At 42.6% G+C, this 22,208-nt stretch overlaps 1 protein-coding gene across 1 annotated transcript; it reads right to left on the reverse strand.

The window, feature by feature from the left end:
- Positions 1 to 2,170: 2,170 nt before the first annotated feature.
- Positions 2,171 to 21,939, reverse strand: arhgef5 (Rho guanine nucleotide exchange factor (GEF) 5). Its single transcript, XM_062992329.1, has 14 exons — positions 19,443 to 21,939; positions 18,166 to 18,214; positions 16,677 to 16,729; positions 13,366 to 13,742; positions 11,654 to 11,814; positions 11,313 to 11,465; positions 11,073 to 11,202; positions 9,242 to 9,316; positions 9,058 to 9,147; positions 7,343 to 7,485; positions 7,092 to 7,235; positions 4,586 to 4,656; positions 4,394 to 4,498; positions 2,171 to 2,840 (listed from the first exon to the last, which is right to left on the reverse strand). The coding sequence occupies exons 1-14, from the start codon at positions 21,937 to 21,939 to the stop codon at positions 2,698 to 2,700; spliced, it is 4,191 nt and encodes a 1,396-aa protein (XP_062848399.1). The 3' UTR covers positions 2,171 to 2,697.
- Positions 21,940 to 22,208: the final 269 nt, after the last annotated feature.

Below are 22,208 nucleotides of genomic sequence, written 5' to 3' on the forward strand. Positions count from 1 at the left end.
TCATGCTCTTATGAAACATTAAGTGTTTGTACTGATGTTCTCTAGACATCACTATCCGTCGATTACGGGTCGGGACTGCTGTAGAAGTCAGTTTTGCCTCAGAGGTCAGTCGTGTTGTAGATATTTTTACAAAATGTAAATCATCTTGTTCTGTGAGGATTGATGGCTCTAGTGTTATGTTCACATATTTGTTTAATTTTTTTGTTTAAGCGTTTTCATCTTCAGTGTTTTTGTCAAGCCAAAAGAGACAGAATTTGTTAGACTGTCTGAATATAAAGGACACTAAAGTGACTTTCTACTGAAGCGTTTATCTGATCTCTTGCTTTATTCTTTATCTCTAATTTAAACACATTTGTTAGAAGTCGTTTAGTTGGGGGTGGTCACTTTTAATGTTTGTTTACCCAATTCGTCTGTTTACTTGATCTGTATGTCATCTTAAGACAAAAATAAAAGGAAAGAAAAGAAAGCTTTAATAAATACATGCAGATGGTGTGTGGGTCCGGGTCCACTCTTCCCTTAAGAGTCAAGGGTCACTGCATAGCGATACAAGACTTTATAAAGCTCAGGTGTGCAGGTTCTAGTGTGGTGGTCGAGTAAAAGTCGTGTAGTGTGACCCTAGCTTCAATTGACAGACAAAGATGATAGGAGGGGAGAAGAGAGTCCAGGAGAGGAAAGAACAGACAAGAGTAAGTACAAGTCAAAGTCAGTCCTTTTAGTCTTAATAGTGTAACTATTACATGTTCTTGACTGAGATCTGAAATTATTGCAGATAATAACATAAGTATTTTAAATGATACTAGTTTATGAACTTAAACAGCACTGAAATAATGCTGTCTGAAATTGTAAGATTTGTTTTCTCCATTTGTTTGTTTACTTAAATGTGTCTTCATTTTCTGGGCAAAAATTAAAGTAAAAAAAAGCTTAATAAACAAGATGACAGTAAATAATAAATCAATGCAGGTAGCAGTAAATAATTTTACTATTAACATGATTTACATATCCAGGAGTGGTCCGGGTCCTTTCTGTGTGGGGTTTGCATGTTCTCCCCGTGTCTGCGTGGTCCAAAGACGAAGTGAGGTGAATTGGAGACACTAAATTGTCCATGACCTTGTGAACTGATGAATCTTGAGTAATGAGTAACTACCGTTCCTGTCATGAATGTAACCAAAGTGTAAAATATCTAATAACATTAGGTAAAATCCTAATAAACAAACAAATCCAGGATCCAATCTTAGCTGTGCTATCAGACAGCCAGGCTCTGCACAGACATGCCATGTACCCAGTGTTTCCTAGTGGAACCGGGACCCACTGTGACCCTGAGCAGGATTAATCGTCGATGACAGTTGATGAAGTTGAAATAAAAGAATTCTGATTGGATGTGTGGGTGTAGAGAGCTATTAAAGAGTGTTTAATATGTGACATCCAATATCCACCATTTCTAATCACAATCAATGAACACGTCAGTTGTAAGACTGAAGCTTGTAGGTTGATGTTTCTTCAAATTGTGGTTAGATTTTGTTTTGGTTCTTGTATGCACTGTTTGCAACCATAAAATTTCACAACAGCATTTAAAATGCTCATCTCATGGCTTTGACACAATGCAATGCTCACAAGTTCTGATCATGTTTAATAGTTAGACTCGTGAATAATAAGACGTGTTTGTAAAATCTGCTAAACTACAAAGGTAAAAGGGAGCACGGTAGCTTAGTGGGTAGAGCTTTGGGCTATCAACTGAAAGGTTAAGCTCTGCGCTCTGACCCCAGCTTCCAAAATGAGCTGGGGGAGAAATATGCAAATCCCTTCCCATCTTTCTTTGAGGTTCATTTTATTAAAACATTTCAATCATTTTCTCAGACATTTGTGGATAAACTGGATCCTCTGATCATCTTTACTCATCAGAGACTCTCAGCCTTTCCTGGATGCTGCTTTTGTACCAAACCATGATTACAATCACCTGTTGACATCTTATCATTATTTGGTTTTTACACCTCATTACTAGCCCTAAATTGCCCCCGTCCCAACTTTTTTTGGAATGTGTTGCAGGTCTGAAATGCAGGAATGGATGTTTATTAATAAATTAAATGAAGTTGAGCAGATAAAAGATGAAATATCTCAGGTTCATCCTGTCTGACATCAAATAAAAGTCAAAGTAAAATGTAAGAAACTCTGTGTTTTTATTTCATTTGCATTTTCCATACTGTCCCAACTTTTTCTGATTTGGGGTTGTATATGTTCATGTAACACTGCAGCACTGCGTAGAAATTTTAAGAAAGTTGGACATTTATTAGAAGTCATTATTTCATGTGTTGGCTTCCATGACCTCTTCATGTCTCTTTATTGTTTTGGATTATTATCCGTCCATAGCTCTTAGGCTCAGTGGTACAAAACTTTGCATCACGTTATATAAAATCTGTACAATCTTGATAAAAGATAAAGATCATGGTCTTGTAGCTCTTCTGTTTCTTTTTCTCCAGGAATAATAATCCGTCTCCAAGGACGACGTTCCAATAAAAGCTTAGAATATTCCAAAGAGCCCAGAGTGTCCTGATAAATCCTTGATAAAGTGCATTAAAATCAGCATGTTAAACAACCCGAGTGGCTCTTCACAATCGAGTCTTTCACTCTGGATCTTTCAGGCAGAGATGAAGGATAAGGAAAATTGATACTCCCAGATTTGTAAGTAGTTTTGTAAACGCGTCAGTCAGTGGCCGTTGCGGTGGTGATTTTCAGTGCGTCGATCAGGTTACTCTGGCGAGCTTTATCACTCTTTATTATTTCCAGGTGAGTCTTGGGCACCCATCCACGAAGTCTGTCCGACAGACGTGTTCCCTCCACCCAGCCTTCAGGAAACAAGAGAACACCAGGAAGAGTTAATAACCTGCCCGGGGTGTTTACATATTACAGGTACGTCACACACACAATCAAAAACAGTACATGTTTTTTTTTATTTAAATTGAGATCTTATTGATGATATACAGTAGGTACGTAATGTGTTTTACATTTAGGGAGAAGTCAACAAAAAGAATAAAGGCAAAGTGAAACGTGAGTTTTATCTATAACACAAGGAAAACAACGTTCAGTAAACAACTTTACTGAACAAGCCGTGTCAAAGGATCAGTGCACTTCTATCACATACAGATTTCTTAATAGGCTACAGTGTAGTCTGATTTAACTGAAACATCACTGCCTTGCATAGAATCAGTTTATATTTACAGTATTAAATACATAATTTAATAGTGTTAATGCTGCAGAGCCGCAACGACCCCAATCTAATCCCCATCTCTGGCTGGGTTTGGCATGTGTCCTCTTGTCTATTTAGGTTTTCTCCAGGTACCTTGCCCTCTATTTAATCGCATCAAAGTGTGAATCTGAGCTGAATCTGCATTAGTGTGGAATAAGCGTCAGATCCAGTGTTACAGCTCCACGTGTATCTGTGTTTATCTGGATTCTCCTCCCTGTTTCACTTTTAAACTTGTGTTACAGCTCCAGCTTCTGAGAAATGGTGAGAATCAGAATCAGCTTCTCCCAGAGTCTAAATAAAGCTTAACGTGGTTTAATGTAGTAAAAGAAGGAGACAGGAGCACTAAACTTCTCTTCATTATTACTGCTCATAAGTTCCTCCACTAATCAAATTCATCACTCGCTGTTTTACTACAATAGGTCACGTTAGTCGCTTTTACAGCTTCATATCAAACAGTTTGTCTCATTGGAGGACCTTTGAAAAGGTCACCAGCAAGCTAATGCCTAGATCCCACTACAGGTCGCCACTAGATGTGGCAGCTCAGAAGCAGCTCGGCGTTCGCCCGGGGCTCGAAACCCGGCTCTCGATTCGTATGTGTGAACCGTTCAACGACTCAAAAAAAATATCTAGCATGTTAAATATCTGGACCAGTCGCCGACTCAAAATCCTGTAGTGCGACCAGGTTGCGAGTGCGGTGTCGAACTACAGCCAATAAGAACGCAAGATACGAGGTGTGGGGAAACCCCGTGGGAGGAGTTTAAAAACATGGGACTGGGGCGTAATATAGTTTCTATCAGAATACATCAGCACACACACACAAGCTTTAAGGCTGCTTCTCATGTGAATGCACCCTAACTGATGACCCACCCTGTAGTTTAATCAGGTTATGCAGCAGGACAGTGATCAAATACATAAATGAGCCTAAAAACAAATGCAAATGGGTTCCTTAAAATTTCCAGTGGAATTATAGTGCATCAGGGTGTGTGCAATTCAAATGATATGTAAATAAGGGGCTGGTGCACCATATGCACCCCGTAAGTGATGCAGTTGTATAAAGTAGAAGTAGTTTGTACATCATCATTGGTGCTCAATTTGATCAATTTATTTACTTCTAATGATCAAACACACATAAAAAGACATCAGACTCCTCACCATCGACGCTCTGCTGAAGGACGAGCAGCACGTCGGCCTTCTCTAAGCTCAGTTCATCCGGTTGCTGAGCTATAATCGCTCTGATGCACTGCATCTGTGCACAGTCTGTGTGGGAGACAGAAACGTGAGGTATTTTAACACGTGAAGTATTTTAACCTTCCTGGAGAAGAGAAGAGAAGAAATAACACGTACCCTGTGCGCTATTGAAGTCTATTTCAGGATGTGGACGAGAGAGCGCAGAGATCCAGCGCAGTTTATCAGCTCTGCAGGAGCAGCAGAGTAACAAAAACGTAGTTATTACTAATGAAATATGTATGATTCAAATATAAAAATGTCATCAGATGGATTGGACCTAGATATGCAGCTGATGAAGAGACTTAAATAATATACAGAGTAAAATATAGAGAGAAACTGCATGATACAGTTAATACAGTTGAATAATAATGCAGTGCAGGTCCAGCAGACCTTGACGTTGGAACAATATGGCAGTGGGAAAAGATTGATCCGACTTAAGAAGTGTGTTTATTATCATTGATCTGTAGAGGTCAGATATTAGTTCTCTCTTACCATACTGTTGCCAGGTGTGTGAGTGTGTGTGGCATACACCAAGAGAACGGTACATGCTGGAATGCTTAACCCCTGCAGTTACGCAGTGAGAGCATTTTGCAGGCATGGTTTGAGTTAACTTGTGTCTTTTCGAGGAAAGGGTCACTTCAGATCAATACAAAGTTCAACACAACGCCCCCTATATAATGGGTGTCCCAAAATTCACGCAAGATTTGAATTTGGCGCCATTTGTGCGGTACAGTGTTGCCAACAAAAAAAAAAGACAGCGTGACAGCTCACAGTTCAGGGTTATTAAAAATGGAGCGCTACACGAAAGAACAACGCGTTTTCATTGTTGAGCAATATTTTAAAAATAATGAAGGTTTGGCAGCTACAGTTCGCAATTTTCGTACAAAATATAGTCGGAATAGTGATTTAAATTCATCAACTGTGAAGAGATTAATTAAAAAATTCAGGGAGACTGGATCAATTAGTGATCTTAGACACTCTGGCCGTCCTTCAACAAGTCGTTCAACACAAAACATCGAAGCAGTTCGTGAGAGTGTTGCTGAGAGTCCAGGAACATCAATTCGGCACCGTGGTCAAGAATTGAACATTTCCAGAAGCTCTCTACAGCGTATTCTCACGAAAGATTTGAATCTTCATGCTTACAAAGTTCAATTGAGTCAAGAACTGAAGCCTACTGACCACGCACAGCGAAGAGAGTTTGTTGAATGGATTTTGGAACAACAACAAGTGGATGCCGATTTTTCGAACAAAGTCATCTTCAGCGATGAGGCTCATTTTCATCTTGATGGCTTCATTAATTGTCAAAATTGTCGCATTTGGGGTTCAGAAAATCCACGAGTGATTGTTGAGAAACAAATGCATCCACAACGTGTCACTGTTTGGTGCGGATTTTGGGCTGGAGGCATCATCGGACCATTCTTCTTCGAAAATGCGTCTGGTCAGGCAATAACAGTTAATGGTGCTCGCTATCGCGACATGATAATCCAGCTTTTTGTGCCTAAATTGCAAGATATGGATGTGGACGACATGTGCTTTCAACAAGACGGTGCCACATGCCATACAGCCCGAGAAACAATTCAATTACTGCATGAGTCATTTCCTGGTCGTGTAATTTCCCGTTTTGGTGATCAGAATTGGCCGCCCAGATCATGCGATTTAACGCCGTTGGACTTTTTTCTTTGGGGTTTTTTTAAGTCTAAGGTTTATGCCATCAAGCCCACGACCACCCACGCCTTGAAGGAGGAAATTGTGCGCTGTATCAACGAAATTCAGCCACATTTATGCAAAACGGTCATGGAAAATTTCGACAAAAGAGTGCGTATGTGCCAGCAAAGCCGTGGAGGCCATTTACCCGATATGCTATTCCATACATAACCCTATACTGTATACTTTATGAATCAATTAAAAATTTACAATTTTTAATTAAAAACCTGTGTTCTCTATCAAAATTACTTCTTGCGTGAATTTTGGGACACCCTATACATAGTCAAAGGGGTTATAGTATTGTTTTTAGTTCCGGATCCCCCCTAGGGCAGCATGGTGACTCGGTGGGTAGCACTGTCGCCTTACAGCAAGAAGGTCCTGGGTTCGATCCCCAGGCGGTGTAGTCCAGGTCCTTTCTGTGTGGAGTTTGCATGTCTGGGTTTCCTCCGGGAGCTCCAGTTTCCGGTCAAGTTAATTGGAGACACTGAATTGCCCTATAGATGAATGGGTGTGTGTATGTGTGTGTGTGTGTGTGTCCACCCTGCGATGGACTGGCGCCCCGTCCAGGGTGTTACTGTGTGCCTTGCACCCATTAAAAAGCTGGGTTTGTCATTGACAATTGAACAGCTTTCAGTAGATTTGGGAGGGGGGGGGGGCGTTATCTGGCCTGCTAATGGGTTGTGTCACCTCAGCCTAGTGGTTTGAATGGTCTGAGGCTAACTCTGTTAGCTATGTAAGCTAAAACTGTGGCGGTAGGCTTGGATAGACATTGACGTCATTGCTGTCTAACTAAAGCCTCTCATGAATCTGCCGCCTAAAGTCAGGCTTCAGTCAGAATCCGCTCTATTTTTGAGACATACCCTAGGTTTTTTTCTTCCCTTGGCTTGTGCCTGTATATATTTTAAATAACTTCACTCACTGTGAGTCCGTGCGCAGTATCAGGGATCTGTTGGCCAAGTGCAGGCGAAAGACGTTCTTCGACAGTGAAAGAAGCTTGACGTTGCAGTTCTCGGCTCTCAGCTCCGACACAGGGGCGTGGTCGATCACCGTAAAGCGTCCACTTCTACACACACAGACGAGACAGTGATGCATGATGGGAAGCAGACTCACGGTCTAGCTTTCATATAGCGCGTATGAGGCGGTACTAAAGTCTGCGGTGGGTTAACTCACTCTCTGGGAAGCGAGACGAGCAGGTAGTCGTTGAAGAGGTGGATGTAGACCGTTCTCTCTCTCTCCTTTATAGCGAAGTCTCTCAGCTCTGTGACGGCGCCCTCTCTCACCAGCCTCCGGGACTGACTGATCAGCGGTAGAGTCTGAAGTCACACACAAACAAATACATTTACATTTTCAGCATTTAGCGGACGCCTTTATCCAAAGCGAATTGCATTACAGTTACAGTATACAGTCTGAGCAATTTAGGGTTAAGGGCCTTGCTCAAGAGCCCAACAGCAGCAACCTGGCCTTGATGGGGCTTAAACCAGCGACCTTCTGTTTACTAGTCTAGTACCTTAACCACTAGGCTATGGCTTGCATGCATTCTTGCCTTGCAAGGTACTTGGAGTTCTGATTTAGCATGGATACCTTCTAGAGATGTGGTCTAAACATACTACGGGCAATTCTGTTTGGTCCGAAGTGGGCTTAAAAATACCACTGTGCTGGTCACACCTACTGTTGCACCATTCCATCCATGGCAGGTCATTGTCTTTAAGTTCTGAATGTTTAAAACCACACAGAAAAAATCTAACTCATCGTGCCTCTGGCCCCCATGTGCCTATATGCAATCCCGACAATGTGATGATGGTGGATGGTGTCCTTGGGGATCTCCTCCCAGACCTGGATCAGGACATCAGTGAGCTCCTGGATAATCTGTGGCACTACTTGTTGGCGTCAGATGTCCTGGTCAAAACGTCCCAGAGGTTCTTCTGAGGATAAGTCAATGACGTCAACACTTTCATCGTCCAGGAACTGCCTACACAGTCAGGCCACATGATGCTGGCCATGGCTCTACACCAGAAGGAACCCAGGGCCCACTGCACCAGCGTAAGGTCTGACCAAGGCTCTGAGGATTTCATCTCGGTACCTAACAGCAGTCAGAGTATTGTTGGCTGTCACATGGAGCATTCATCCAAGGCTCCTCAGACCATCACTGATTCACCACCAAACCGGTCATGCTGGATGATGTTGCAGGCAGCATAATGGCATCTCCGGACTCTTTTATGTTTGTCAACCTGCTTTCATCTGTGAAGAAAACAGGGCGCCAATGGTGGACCGGCCAGTTCTGGTGTTCTCTGACAAATGCCAATCAAGGACATCAGGCCCTCATGACACGTCCACAGAGTCACACTTGTAGAGCTCTGGCAGTGCTCCTCCTGTTCTTCCGTACACAAAGGAGCAAATACCGGTCCTGATGCTGGGTTGATGCCAGTCTACAGTCCTCATGTAATGGTCCGTGTCCTGGTATCTCATCCATGCCCTTGAGATTGTGCTGGGAGAGACAGCAAATCTTTTGCCGACGGCATGTATGGATGTGCCATCCTGAAAAAGCTTGACTAGCTGTACAAACTTAATGGGCTGCAGGTACCACCTCATGCTACCAGTAGTGACAAGGACACTAGGAAAGGCCAAAACTAGATAACAATCAGTCAGGAAGGATAAGGAGAGAGTATAAGTCTGTGGCCACCACCTGCAAAACCTTTTTGGTGGTTGTCCTGCTGTTGCCGGACTTTTCTGAAAATGGGGTTTCTATAGCTACAACCCTTTAATAAACAAATAAATATAACTTTTGAGGACACAGTGATTTATAATTGCTGGCTGTTTTCCCATAGGTTACAATATACTGTATAATGTTTTATTTGAGTGTTTTATTGTGTTGTTGACTTGCTCACCTTGCACTCAAAGTCCACTTTTGCGTTGAGGGATACGAGCGATTCGATGCTCTTCATCTGAGTAATACTGTCATTACTGTCCTGTATCATCTGCAAACAATAACAACAGCGAGCTTAGATTAGAGCTAGGTATTCATGTGGGAGTGAAATGTGTTAGTCAGTGTGTTGGGGAGCGACTGTTTACCTTCTCCAGTAACTTCATAGCTTTTATGGCTTGTGCTTCTTCCTTAGACTTTGGAGCTGTTCTCTTTAAAATGTTCTACAGGATGCAGAGAAAGTCATACGTCAGGTCATATATTGGTCAGAAACAGAAGAGAAAGCACTTAGTGTTTAGACTATTATCATGAGCACTAAGGCAACCTCAACCACGTCTAGGAGTTGCTGTACCAGCAGATTTCACCACCTTAAACGAGAGCAGTTGTGTGCCTGTGCCACTCCAGCACCATGTCTAAAGATTTCTGTCGGATCCACAATAGCTGATGACCTGAGCTTAGCAACATGGCTGTAATTTGGTATTTTCTTCACTGATTTATGATAGACTAAACTGAGCTCTGAGCTATTTGTAATGCTTTTAATGGGGACTTGTCTCCATCTTCACTTATGTGCTTCTCTATAATTAGACCCCTAATGCAACGAGCAGCCAGCACCGAGAGGGTTGTCGCCTATGACTTACGGCTCGTTTCTTAAGCAAAATGCAAATCCTCCTTACAAATAGTCACATCGTTTAGAGCACGGGTGTCAAACCCATTTTCACCGAGGGCCACATCTGCATTATTGTGGCCCTCAAAGGGCCGATTGTAACGTATTCTGCTGTGCTGTGTTTGATGTCAAAATGTCAAATTTATTCTGTATATTTATAATGTATATCTACATTTATATTGTACTCCTTTACCACAGACACGGCCTCATAACACAAGAGACGTACCGGATTCTCTTCTTGAAGCACAAACTTGTTTCCACTGTCCCATCTTTTATAAAATTTCCTCCTTCTGCTTCAGTTTTCTCTTCTTGTACATTTTGGGATTATGTGTAAATATTTCTCAGCATCACTTGTTGGAAACCGCCTCAGTTAAACACTGATGTGGAAACGCTGCCATCTAGGCATGCACAGGCATGCATTGTGAGAGATGCAGTTTATGTATGATTGTGTACAGTCTAATTTAAGACAATCGTACGTCTTTTAAGCTTTCGCCTGCTACATAAAATGACGTGGCGGGTTTTGAGTTTGACACGTGGTTAAGAGCAGCGCTTCACAACCTTTTTTGCACCACGGACCGGGTTGATATAAGATATGATTTCACGGACAGGCGGGAGCGGGAGGATTTAAATTAGAATAACTACAGTATATAATGGAAAATCAGTGTGAATCCTGAGCTTTTTTCGCTGCAACGAGACGCTGCTCCCACCTAGTGGTGATTAGAAACACTAACACCCCAAGAGTATTGGAAATGGAATTGCTCGAAATTGTGCGGCCCGGTAATAAATGGCCCACGGACTGGTACCGGTCCACGGCCCGGTGGTTGGAAAGCACTGGTTTAGAGGACTATGGAGACAACGGGTCAGGGTTCAAAACCTATGACTGGCACAGTGGGCAGAACTTGTCATAAAGTTAGCGATAACAAAGCCCACCCATTTAGAGCGACAATATAATTGGTCAATAGAATTGAATTACTATTGCTCTGCCCTGTGGATTTATAGCCGGAGCACCAATCACCAACATTCCTTTTATAATTTAACCCTTCACATCCCAACACAAATTGAACAGGAAGGTATGAAGGATTTAGTTTGCTTAGATTTATACAGTATTTGTTTAAATGTTGATTGTCAAGCTACGATTAGATAAAATAATAAGAACTGCTTACTGCTCACTTTAAAAATATTATAGTTAGAATATCTTCAGCCTTGTTTAAGGGTGCAGAGATTTGACCTTTTCCCTCTGGCGTTCATAATAAATCAGCCACTGAGTGCATTCATACTGTATGTGCATCATATTATTTAGGGTAACGGTAACGTACCTGTACTAGAAGTTTAAGGCGAGTGATTCTCTGAAACGGAAGGATGAGAAAGGAACGGAACGGGAGTCTCTGGCACCGGGGGCTCTGCTCCAGCGTTTCCACTGTGTGCCGAAACCCAGAGTTCTCATTTCTGTATAATAAACACCAAGAGAGAAGAGTGAGCCTGAGGTATAGGTGCACAAAGGTACTAAACGTAACATACAGTGTGTAATCAATGTGTAAGTAATAAAACGCACTCACATTAATCTTTGGTATGTCTTGTCCTGGTAGGACTGGTTGGTGAGGTAGGGTACGTAGGCGGCTCGGAATCGGGGACAGTGTTTGATGATAAGGTCACAGACTGTAAAGTGCATTATGTTGCTCTCCACTCGTCCCTCCAGCTGAGTGAAGAAACTGGACGTTGCACAAGAGGTGGAGGTGAGAATAACATCAGATGTTAGTATGAAAAACATGTTGCCATAAAGGAACAAACATGGAGATTAAAACTTTGGCTTTTTAAGAAGTTATTCTTTCTCAATTATTCACAATAATGGAGTCTTTGTGTTCACTACCTGATCCGAAGGTACCCGTAACGGTCTTACCTGTGACTGAGGGCTCTGACATCACACAGTCTGGAAAACAACCAGTTCTTGTCCTGCGAGGCTAAGTATGAGTTCAGCTGCTTGGACTTTACGAAGTGCTCCACCACGATGTCCAGACTGCTGCAGTACGATGCCTCGGAGGTCACCACCTCGAACCTTACCTACAACAGATAGTAGATTTGTGATTTGTAAACCTGAGAGCTTCCAAATCCATTCATGTTCTTGTCTTGCTAGGCCGACTGCGATCTCCCGGAGAGCGAATGTCTCAGAGAATGTTTAAACATCTCCCACTGTGGTAAACATTTGGTAAGCATTTTAGCAGGAGCTTTTACTCTTACAGTACTGTGACAGTATATTGTCTAAGCAATTCAGAGACGAGGGCCTTGCTCAAGGGCCCAACAATGGCAACCTGGCAGTGGTGGGGCTTGAACCAGAAACCTTCTGACTACTAGTCCAGTACCTTAACCGCTAGGCTACAACTGTCCTAAAAGTCAAGTACATTTACATTTTTGGCAACCTGGCAGTGGTGGGCTAGAACCAGCGACCTTTCGATAAGTAGCCCCCCACTCAACTGCCCTTTCGGCATTTTAGCAGGAGCTTTTATCCAAAGCGTCTTACAGTACAGTTACACTATACAATCTGAGCAATTGAGGGTTAAGGGCCTTGCTCACCACGCAGTGGTGGGTCTTAAACCAGCAACCTTCTGATTAGTAGTCCAGTACCTTAACTACTAGGCTACAACTGACCTAAAAGTCATTTACATCTTCATCATTAAGCAGACACCGTTACTCAAAGCGACTTACAGTACTGTGACAGTATATTGTCTAAGCAATTCAGAGATGAGGGCCTTGCTCAAGGGCCCAACAATGGCAACCTGGCAGTGGTGGGGCTTGAACCAGAAACCTTCTGACTACTAGTCCAGTACCTTAACCGCTAGGCTACAACTGACCTAAAAGTCATTTACATCTTCATCATTAAGCAGACACCGTTACTCAAAGCGACTTACAGTACTGTGACAGTATATTGTCTAAGCAATTGAGGGTTAAGGGCCTTGCTCAAGGGCCCAACTGTGGCAACCTGGCAGTGGTGGGTGGGGCTTAAACCAGCGACCTTTCGATAAGTAGTCCCCCCTCCCAACTGCCCGTTAGGCATTTTAGTAGGAGCTTTTATCCACAGCGACTTACAGTATGATGACACTATACAATCTGAGCAATTGAGGGTTAAGGGCCTTGCTCAAGGGCCCAACAGTGGCAACCTGGCTTGAACCTGGTGGGGCTTGAAACAGCATCCTTTTGATTATTAGTCCAGCACCTTAATCATTAGGCTGCAGCTGCCCTAAAAGTCAATAACATTTACGTCTTCGACATTTAGCAGACGCTTTTAGTCAAAGTGTCTTACAGTGCTGTGACAGTATACAGTCTGAGCAATTGAGGGTTAAGGGCCTTGCTCAAGGGCCCAACAGTGGCAACCTGGCAGTGGTGGGGCTTGAACCAGCAACCTTCTGACTGGTTAATAAGAAACAACCAGTTCGGAAAGGTGGCGGTCATCCTATGGTCAGAATGGAAGGATGCAAGTTGCAGAGGAATCCAATAAGCAACAGCAAATTCAAAATTACTAGATTTTGGGAGTTTGCTCCTGTCACCCACCCACCTTTAAATCCACATTTTAAGAAAAGATTGGCCTTGCAAGGCTACTCTGAAGTCGTGCTCTACCTCCTGAAGTCGTCTTTCGTCCTGGCTGAGATTCTTGGTCTCCGGGTTGTTCTTTACTCCAGGCAGGTCCTGCCACAGCATGGGCGAGGAGGCGAACGACCTGCTCCGTAGCGGAGACGAGGGCCTCGGGAGAGAGCTGTGAGGTACGGCTAGGCTCTCGTTTAAACTGGAGACAGAGTTAGTATGGGGCACGGAGTGGGAGTGAAGCGCGGGGGGAAGAGGTGGCAGGGGGCGGCGGGCGAGAGGGGGAGAGGGGCACGGAGAGGAGGACGATATGTGGGGAGCAATGACCTCCACGAACACAGAATCGGAACTGGATTGATGCAGGAGCTCCCTGTTCTGAACCACCTCACTGTACTGCTGGTACAACTGGGAATCTAAAAGAGAGAGAGAGAGACAGCGAGAGAGAGAGAGAGAGAGACAGCGAGAGAGAGAGAGTAATTAAGGCTCGGCTGTGTAAACAAAGAAAGCAAACACGTTTGTGGACTTGCTACAATAAAACGACTGACTTAATAAAAGCGTGTACTCATAATTCCTGATCAGTGGCGCAGCATGTTGAGGCAGCACTACTGCCTGGAAACGGCAGCCATTCAGAATGCACATGGCACTCAGTAACACGGCTGTTGTGCAGGTTTACATGCACTAACCTGCCCACACAGAGTATAGATCAACAAGTATAGAAGTCTCCAGCAAAGTTCCCTTGCACCTATAAAACGTCTACAAACCCCATTTTGGAAAAGATGGGACACTTTAAAATGTAAATGTCCATTTTATCAGCTCCACTTACCACATAGAAGCACTTTGTAGTTCTACAATTACTGACTGTAGTCTATCTGTTTCTTTGCATGCTTTGTTAGCATTATTTAGGTGTTGGATCGTTCTCAGCACTGCAGTGACACTGACATGGTGGTGGTGTGTGTTGTGCTGGTATGTGTGGATCAGACACAGCAGCGCTGCTGGAGGTTTTAAACACCTCACTGTCACTGCTGGACTGAGAATATTCCATCAACCAAAAATATCCAGCCAACAGCGCCCCATGGGCAGCGTCTTTTTCTTTTTTGTGACCACTGATGAAGGTCTAGAAGATGACCGACTCAAACAGCAGCAATAGATGAGCGATCGTCTCTGACTTTACATCTACAAGGTGGACCGACTAGGTAGGAGTGTCTAATAGAGTGGACAGTGAGTGGACACAGTATTTAAAAACTCCAGCAGCGCTGCTGTGTCTGATCCACTCATACCAGCACAACACACACTAACACACCACCACCATGTCAGTGTCACTGCAGTGCTGAGAATCATCCACCACCTAAATAATACCTGCTCTGTGGTGGTCCTGACCACTGAAGAACAGGGTGAAAGCAGGTTTAAAAAGCATGTAGAGAAACAGATGGACTACAGTCAGTAATTGTAGAACTACAAAGTGCTTCTATATGGTAAGTGGAGCTGATAAAATGGACAGTGAGAAAGACCAGCTGACCAGCTCCTGAATTGACTCCTGGGTTCATTTACAGCCAAAAATCGTACCACATCCCCTATACTTCTAACATAGCGTTTTTTCTCTGTCTGGGTTGGACCTGATAGACCAACGATAGTGTCGCCGCTCGACTCTCTCTGTTTTCTTTCTGCCCACGTAGCCGTGGCTCGTACATGGCTCTGACTGGATGCACACTTCTGAAAGCGTCCAGAGCTGCTTTCCAGTTTGTAAATCCATGCTTTGTGAATGCTAAATCTTCATCATTAAAAATAAGTAATATTAAGCAACGAATTACCACATTAAGCCACTGTTACCATGTGGAAGTGAGTTTAAACTGGAAGAAGTGTTTTAAATTGCCCTGAGATGTAATTGCATCTCCTGTTTACCCTGATAGAACCTGTCTGCGCTGCTGAGCTGCTCGAGGCAATCTGCCTGTTCTACAGGACTCAAAGAGCCAATCAGAAATAAGCAAAGAAAATAACTCCACACTGAACAGCAAAACATTAAAAAAATAGCCTTTGCTTGCATTGCGCTTAGGGGGGCAGTGAGAAAATCTGGAGGGGCAATGCTCACCCCAGACCCACACAGTCCCGCCCTTGGTAAATATAAACAAGTTTTTAATTTGATGCCTCCAACACACTCAAAAACGTTGTAACAGGGGCACGGCACTACTTTCACCGTTTTGAAATAAGCAGGTACATTGGTAACGGGTGAGGGAATCATCATTGGGTATTAAAGGACCGAAGACCAACGTTCGGTCTTAACCTTTGGCAATAACAAGTCATGGCTCACCACTGTGTTCCAAACTTCATGAGAAAAAAGTGTGATAAATATAGCCACATGGCGTCGGGAGTACTTTGTAAATCTGTAGAAATCTCTCTCTTAGTGTATGGCCATGGAAAAATTGACATTTGCAAAGAAAAAGAAGTTATGTCAATTTTGGGAGATCTGGAGGAAATGTTATCAGTTTTTGGAAAAGGAGTCAACTAGAGAGTTCTTGGATAATTAACATATGATAGAATGCTATTTGATTTTGATGTTGTAAAAACACATCTGTATTTTTGTAGATCACTGCATTGTTATTGTTCTATTGTAAAAATAATATTTATAAAACGGATAGTTCCAGTCCTAAAATCTGATTGGCTGAGCCGCGTTCGAAGCCGTTGTAAAATCCCCGATAAACGCACACCTAGGACCACCTCACATCATTCCATATTAATACGCCACTGAATAGAAAAAGTGAATGTTATGTTCGCCCTCATGTTGCCTAGCAACACTCTTAATCGAACTACCTGGCGTCGCGGAAGAATGCTTTATTGTAAGTTTATACACAATAAATACATTTATGATTAAACATTGTTGTATTTATTGTATTTTATGTTGACCGCCGTTTTATAAAAGCAATAAGCCACTCGAGACCGTGCGTTACTGTTATGATTTTAGCACGGGGAAAGAAGTTTTAGGTCTTCCCAAAAACGTCTTCCCAGTGCTAAAATCACAGTAACGCACAGCCTCTCGTGGCTTATTGCTTTAATACTGTATAATACTTATTAAGGTGGGATTATTCCGATTTATTCAGACTTTATAAAGACTCAGACTTTATCATCAAAAACGACAAAGCTAAAACTGACATTACTAAACTGTGCTGAAATTATCTAAACACAAATCTGAATAATAAGAATCAGTTTTGTTCAGTAGCTATAGTGTACATTATAATCTGTTCTGTTAGCTTGACCTGTACCATACAAATACGTTCAATGTAAAACGTATGGTTGATATTACTGTGAAAAATAAAAAGACATGCAAGGACAAATAAATAGTATAAAAACCTTACTGTAATATTTTGAGTTCCTCGTTCTCGATCTGCTGATTGTTCCCTTAATAGCACTGTAAGAAAAAAAGAGTTAGTGTTTATTAAGTTATATCATCATTATACTATAATTAAATCTAAGCCTATAGAGGATAAAGAGTGAGCCTTGAATTTCCAGACCAAAATTAATCCAGATTCTTAATAAGAATATCAAAGGAAAATCGTCATTTCCAGTTAGTTCCAGTAATCCAAACCATATTGCTGGTGAATGGTGATAGCAATGTGTAAATGTTAAAAAAGTAGTTACTGTAAATTAGTATTTTTATTTAGCAGCAAGCAGTTTTGCACTAGCAAGCACCTAATAAAAAATACTAAAAGCTACCAAAGGAAAGACAACTCTTAATCACACAACCAATGAAACATATTTGGCAATATCATTCAGCAGTTGTCAAATCTGTTTTTGAAAATGTTAGTGCAAAATTACGATGACGTATTAGGGCCACTGCAAAAAATATATATATTTAAGCTTCGAATTTCTCGAATAAAGTCTAAATGATTTGGGGAATAAAGTGGAAATATTATGGCCACAGCAGCCTGCTCATGTTCAAATGAGGGACGTTCATGATTTGGTAAAGTTATACTTTCATATCGGTTACACAGATAAAGAAATCCTCGATCTCCTGCCACATCAGCACCAGTTTGTTATTAGTATAAGGACGCTGAAATAACTTTGCAATAAACTCGTACGATAAACTAAAGCAGTACGGCATCGCTATAAATGGTTGCATTGACGAGTTTAGTCATCATGTCATGTGGATGGAAATGCACAATACAGACAACGGCCCAAAAGTTACTGGATAACCACAGTAACGCTCATTGGAGGCCGATTCAGGTACTGAGAGCTGCGCTTCTCTGAACTGACAAGCCTACGACGGCTGCACACTGGTTGTAATATTTCCACTTTATTTCCGAAATCAGAACTTACTCGTACAAAATAGCATCATATTGTGACATCGTACTATCAGAAGGTTCCCAATTCATCACTCTTTTAAAATCTGACCATGTGTGTGAATGTAAACCTGTGTTTGTCTGTAAATGTGTGTTTGTCTTTGTGTGCATTGAGACATTGTAATAATAAACTAAATCATACTCAATCCTACAAGCTAGGTTGGTGTTGGATGTTGATAACATGTTGCTGATAAAATGAAGGGAACATTTAACACCAAGTCAATTGAATTTTAGGGATCAATTTCACCTGCTTTGATTCAATTGACAAGAGCGGCTGTCATGAAGTTCACACAGATTGGATCAGCAGTTTTGTACTTTGGTTTTTCAGTGTGATTTTGGGGGCTCCATGGATTGATAATTGACCATTGTTAGATCATTTTGTATTCACCAAATTACACAATTTATATCAGTAAAGATTCATCGAGATCTGACGTGTGATGTAAATATTTATTTTTTGAGCTGTGTGTATTGGTATATTGGTGGACAGATTTGTTGGTTTACTTACCTTAGATCCATTTCACTCCAGGTGGAACTTAGATCATCATATTCATCCTCTGCACAACAGAATTACATAGACACAGTTAAACAAGAACTAATACAGCGTACCACAACAATAGCATTGCTACCTGAGTAGCTGCAACTTATCAGACTTGAATTCTGCTCCATACCGAGAAACCTTTTTAGGTTATGAGTCTGTGAGCTTAAGCTTTATTAGGTTATACAACAAGACAATGAACTAAACTACAAGAGCACCTCTGTCACCTCTAAATAGCTTTAAAAAGGCTTTTGAATGTCCAGATCCTCACATTCCTGAGTTGAACCCTAATACTCTAGCAGGATCCCGAATGGCACATAGTTTAGGGGGCAGTAACACTTTCTTAGGGTTAAGTACTGGAAACCATTTGGTTTGTAATATAAGCATTTAAATAAATTCAAGAGGGAACAAATACTTCTTATGGAATAGTACGTTATGAAATACAAAATCATTCTTGACTCAAATATTAATTGCCACGTAGACCCAATAGAAGCAGAGTATCTGGCTTATCGAATGCCATTACATAAGTTAAGTTGTTTTGCACTGTCTACATAGCCATCAGTACCATAAAAACTACATGGGTGTCATTTTGGTGGTGTGTTGATCTATCTACTATAAGCCATTATAAGCCTGACAAATTTGGTATTAGGTATTACAACCCCAATCAGAAAAAGCTGGGACAGTATGGAAAATGCAAATAAAAAAAAAACACATTGCATTTACTTCGACTTTTATTTGATTGAAGACAGGATGAACCTAATAAACATCCATTTCTGCATTTCAGGTCTGCAACACATTCCAAATTTTTTTTTTACCTCATTAGTAGCCCTAAATTGCCCCCATCCCAACTATTTTTGGAAAGTGTTGCAGGCTTGAAATGCAGGAATGGATGTTTATTAATAAATGAAATGAAGTTGAGCAGATAAAACATGAAGTATCTCAGGTTCATCCTGTCTGACATCAAATAAAAGTAAATGTAAGAAACTCTGTGTTTTTATTTTATTTGCATTTTCCATACTGTACAGTTAACATCATTGGCCATTTAAATCACAGCCCCAGGAGCATGTGTATGATACTGTATAAGAGGAACATAACAAAACCTTTATAGCCCCTATATGTCTTTGATTAGACACTTACAGTAGGTTGTTTGTTCTATACTGTATGTGGTGTATTGACTTTTTACAACATATCTACACAGTATTACAGTTTTGTGCATATTGCTGTGTGTATATAAAGCCTCGTCTTACCTGGTGGAAACACTCTGGTCCTGCGGTCCCGTCCAGCTTCCTCTTCCTTCGCTTCATCTTTCTGTTTTTGCACTGTCCGCCGAATCCCCTTCCGCCTTCTTCCCAAAGCTTCGTGTCCCAGATCCCGTAAACTGCTAGAGCTGATCATTTGCCATACCGTCTTCTTCTTCTGTTTCTTGTTCTTCTTACTGCTCTCCTCCTTCTCTCCTTCTCCTTCTGAGGAGAGGCTGTTCAGGTCAGGACTGGTTAGATTGTAATATTCCGCCTCCTCGTCGGTCTCTACCTCCGGGCGAGGCTGCTCCGGCTCTTCTTCTTCCTCTGAATCTCGTTCTACGTGTATAGGGATTTCATTTTGGACCAGAGTGTCCGTGTTTGTATGTGATGACTCGGGATCTACGTCTCGTCTGTGTTTGTGGGGTTTATGGACGACTCCGTAAAGAGGTAAGGCCGGTGATCTGAGACCTTCAGCCTCAGAGGGAACTCCATCGCCTGGCTCGGGTATGTTAAGTGTCCCATCTTCAGAAGAACCCAGGATCTCACTTAGCACATTCTTGGCCCATTTGACGTGTGGAGGGGCAGAGATGCGTTTCTCCTGTGCGGTACCTTCTGCCTGTTTCAAATAATGTCTTTTTTCTCTCTTTTCTGGATGCGTCTCATGATCATCAGTCTCGGTGGATGTTACAGACGGTGCTGTGTGTACATTATTTTCTTTTTCTGTATGCATGTCATCTGTAACTATTACAGCTTCCTCCTGTGGGGCAGGATCAGTGGTTACCTTGTCATACTCTGCACTGTCCATGTTATTCTCCTCAGGCAAAGTAAGACCATGTCTGTGGTCTGTGTCCTTTTCTGTCTCTTTGTCACTGATCGGTACAGTATCTTGATAACCCTCATCACCCATTTGGTAAGGTAACAGTTCACTGGCCTGCTCCTGCTCCAGGTCATCAGTGGATGGGTTTTGGTGGGATCCTGACCTGGGAAGAGTTTGACCAACCACACAAAAGACAGTGACTTTGTGGTCACCTCTCACCTCGGCCATTCTGGTTTCAATCTCTCCCTGATCCTCGAGGCTGCCGGTGGGTGACTGCCTACAACGATCCTCTCTATTGCCACTATCCCAGAATTCCTTACAGTCCTCAAACGTGTCCTCGTCTGCCTCATCGTCGTCTAAGCCACTGGACACGGTCACGAAACCGTCATCTCCTGATGTTATTTTCTCCCTCCTTTCCTCCCACTCCCCCTCGCTGTCTTCTTCCCTATCGGACTGACCACATCTTTCACTTCCACTTTCTTCCTCTATGTGACAACCCTCCATTCTGTCGGCCAAATGTTCTGCCTCTATTTGATAGGATGCATCGAACTCCCCTTGATCGTCAGGCTCTATGCTCTCATTGCTTACTCTTCTTTCACTCTCATCCGTCATAAACTCTGCATCTATATCTTGTTCATCGTCCTCTGCCAACGTTTGCAACACTTGACAGGTTTGGTCTGCTGAGGTATCTTCTTCATTCCTTGGTGTCTCTTGCTCCTTGTGTCTCTGGGCATATCTCTCCCTGGCTTCCTCCTCATGTCTCTGGGCATATCTCTCCCTGGCTTCCTCCTCATGTCTCTGGGCATATCTCTCCCTGGGTTCCTCCTCATGACTCTGGGCATATCTCTCCCTGGGTTCCTCCTCATGACTCTGGGCATATATCTCCCTCTCTTTCTCCTCATGTCTCTGGGCATATCTCTCCCTGGGTTCCTCCTCATGACTCTGGGCATATATCTCCCTCTCTTTCTCCTCATGTCTCTGGGCATATCTCTCCCTGGGTTCCTCCTCATGTCTCTGGGCATATCTCTCCTTGGGTTCCTCCTCATGACTCTGGGCATATATCTCCCTCTCTTTCTCCTCATGTCTCTGGGCATATCTCTCCCTGGGTTCCTCCTCATGTCTCTGGGCATATCTCTCCCTGAGTTCCTCCTCATGACTCTGGGCATATCTCTCCCTGGGTTCCTCTTCATGTCTCTGGGTATATCTCTCCCTAGGTTCCTCCTCGTGTATCTGGGCATCTCTCTCCCTGGGTTCCTCCTCATGTCTCTGGGCATCTTTCTCCCTGGGTTCCTCCTCGTGTATCTGGGCATATCTCTCCCTTGCTTTCTCTACATGTCTCTTGGCATATCTCTCCCTGGCTTTCTCCTCACGACTCTGGGCATACCTCTCCCTTGCTTCCTCTTCATGTCTCTGGGCATATCTCTCCCTGTCTTTTTCTCTCTCTCCGTATTCCTCCTGTAAAGTCTTTGTTCTCTCTCGATCTGCTCGTGGCTCCAGCCACATTTTCCTGTAAGGTCTCTGTTTGGGCTCTGGTTTATCTCTTTTTTGCTCTTTTTCAGCCTTCATATCCTCTTTTTCAAAGCCCTTCAACTCCCTTTCCTCACCTCTGTCATTCTCAGAGCTGATTTCTCTTTCTTTGTCTTTTAATTTATATTCAACCTCTCTCCTCCACTGGTCATTATCCATATCACTTCCTAACAACCCCTCTCTCTGGCTTGGGGCTTCCCTTTGGGTCTGGCTTTGTGTAAAGCTGCTTCTGTCTGCCATACTGTTCTCAAGACTTTTTAGACTGTCTGTCTGTATCAGTTCCAGAGATGTGGCCGTCTCTCTTTCTGCAATTGATGTGCGTATGCGTCCTTTTTCTGTATTATACTCTATTCTTTCTTCTCTTTGTCTTTCCTGTGGGTTCCTAGGTTGATCTTGTCTTTCAGTTCCTTTCATTTGTCTTGTCCAAT

The sequence above is a fragment of the Trichomycterus rosablanca genome, chromosome 3 (assembly GCF_030014385.1).
Source record: "Trichomycterus rosablanca isolate fTriRos1 chromosome 3, fTriRos1.hap1, whole genome shotgun sequence".
NCBI lineage: Eukaryota > Metazoa > Chordata > Actinopteri > Siluriformes > Trichomycteridae > Trichomycterus > Trichomycterus rosablanca.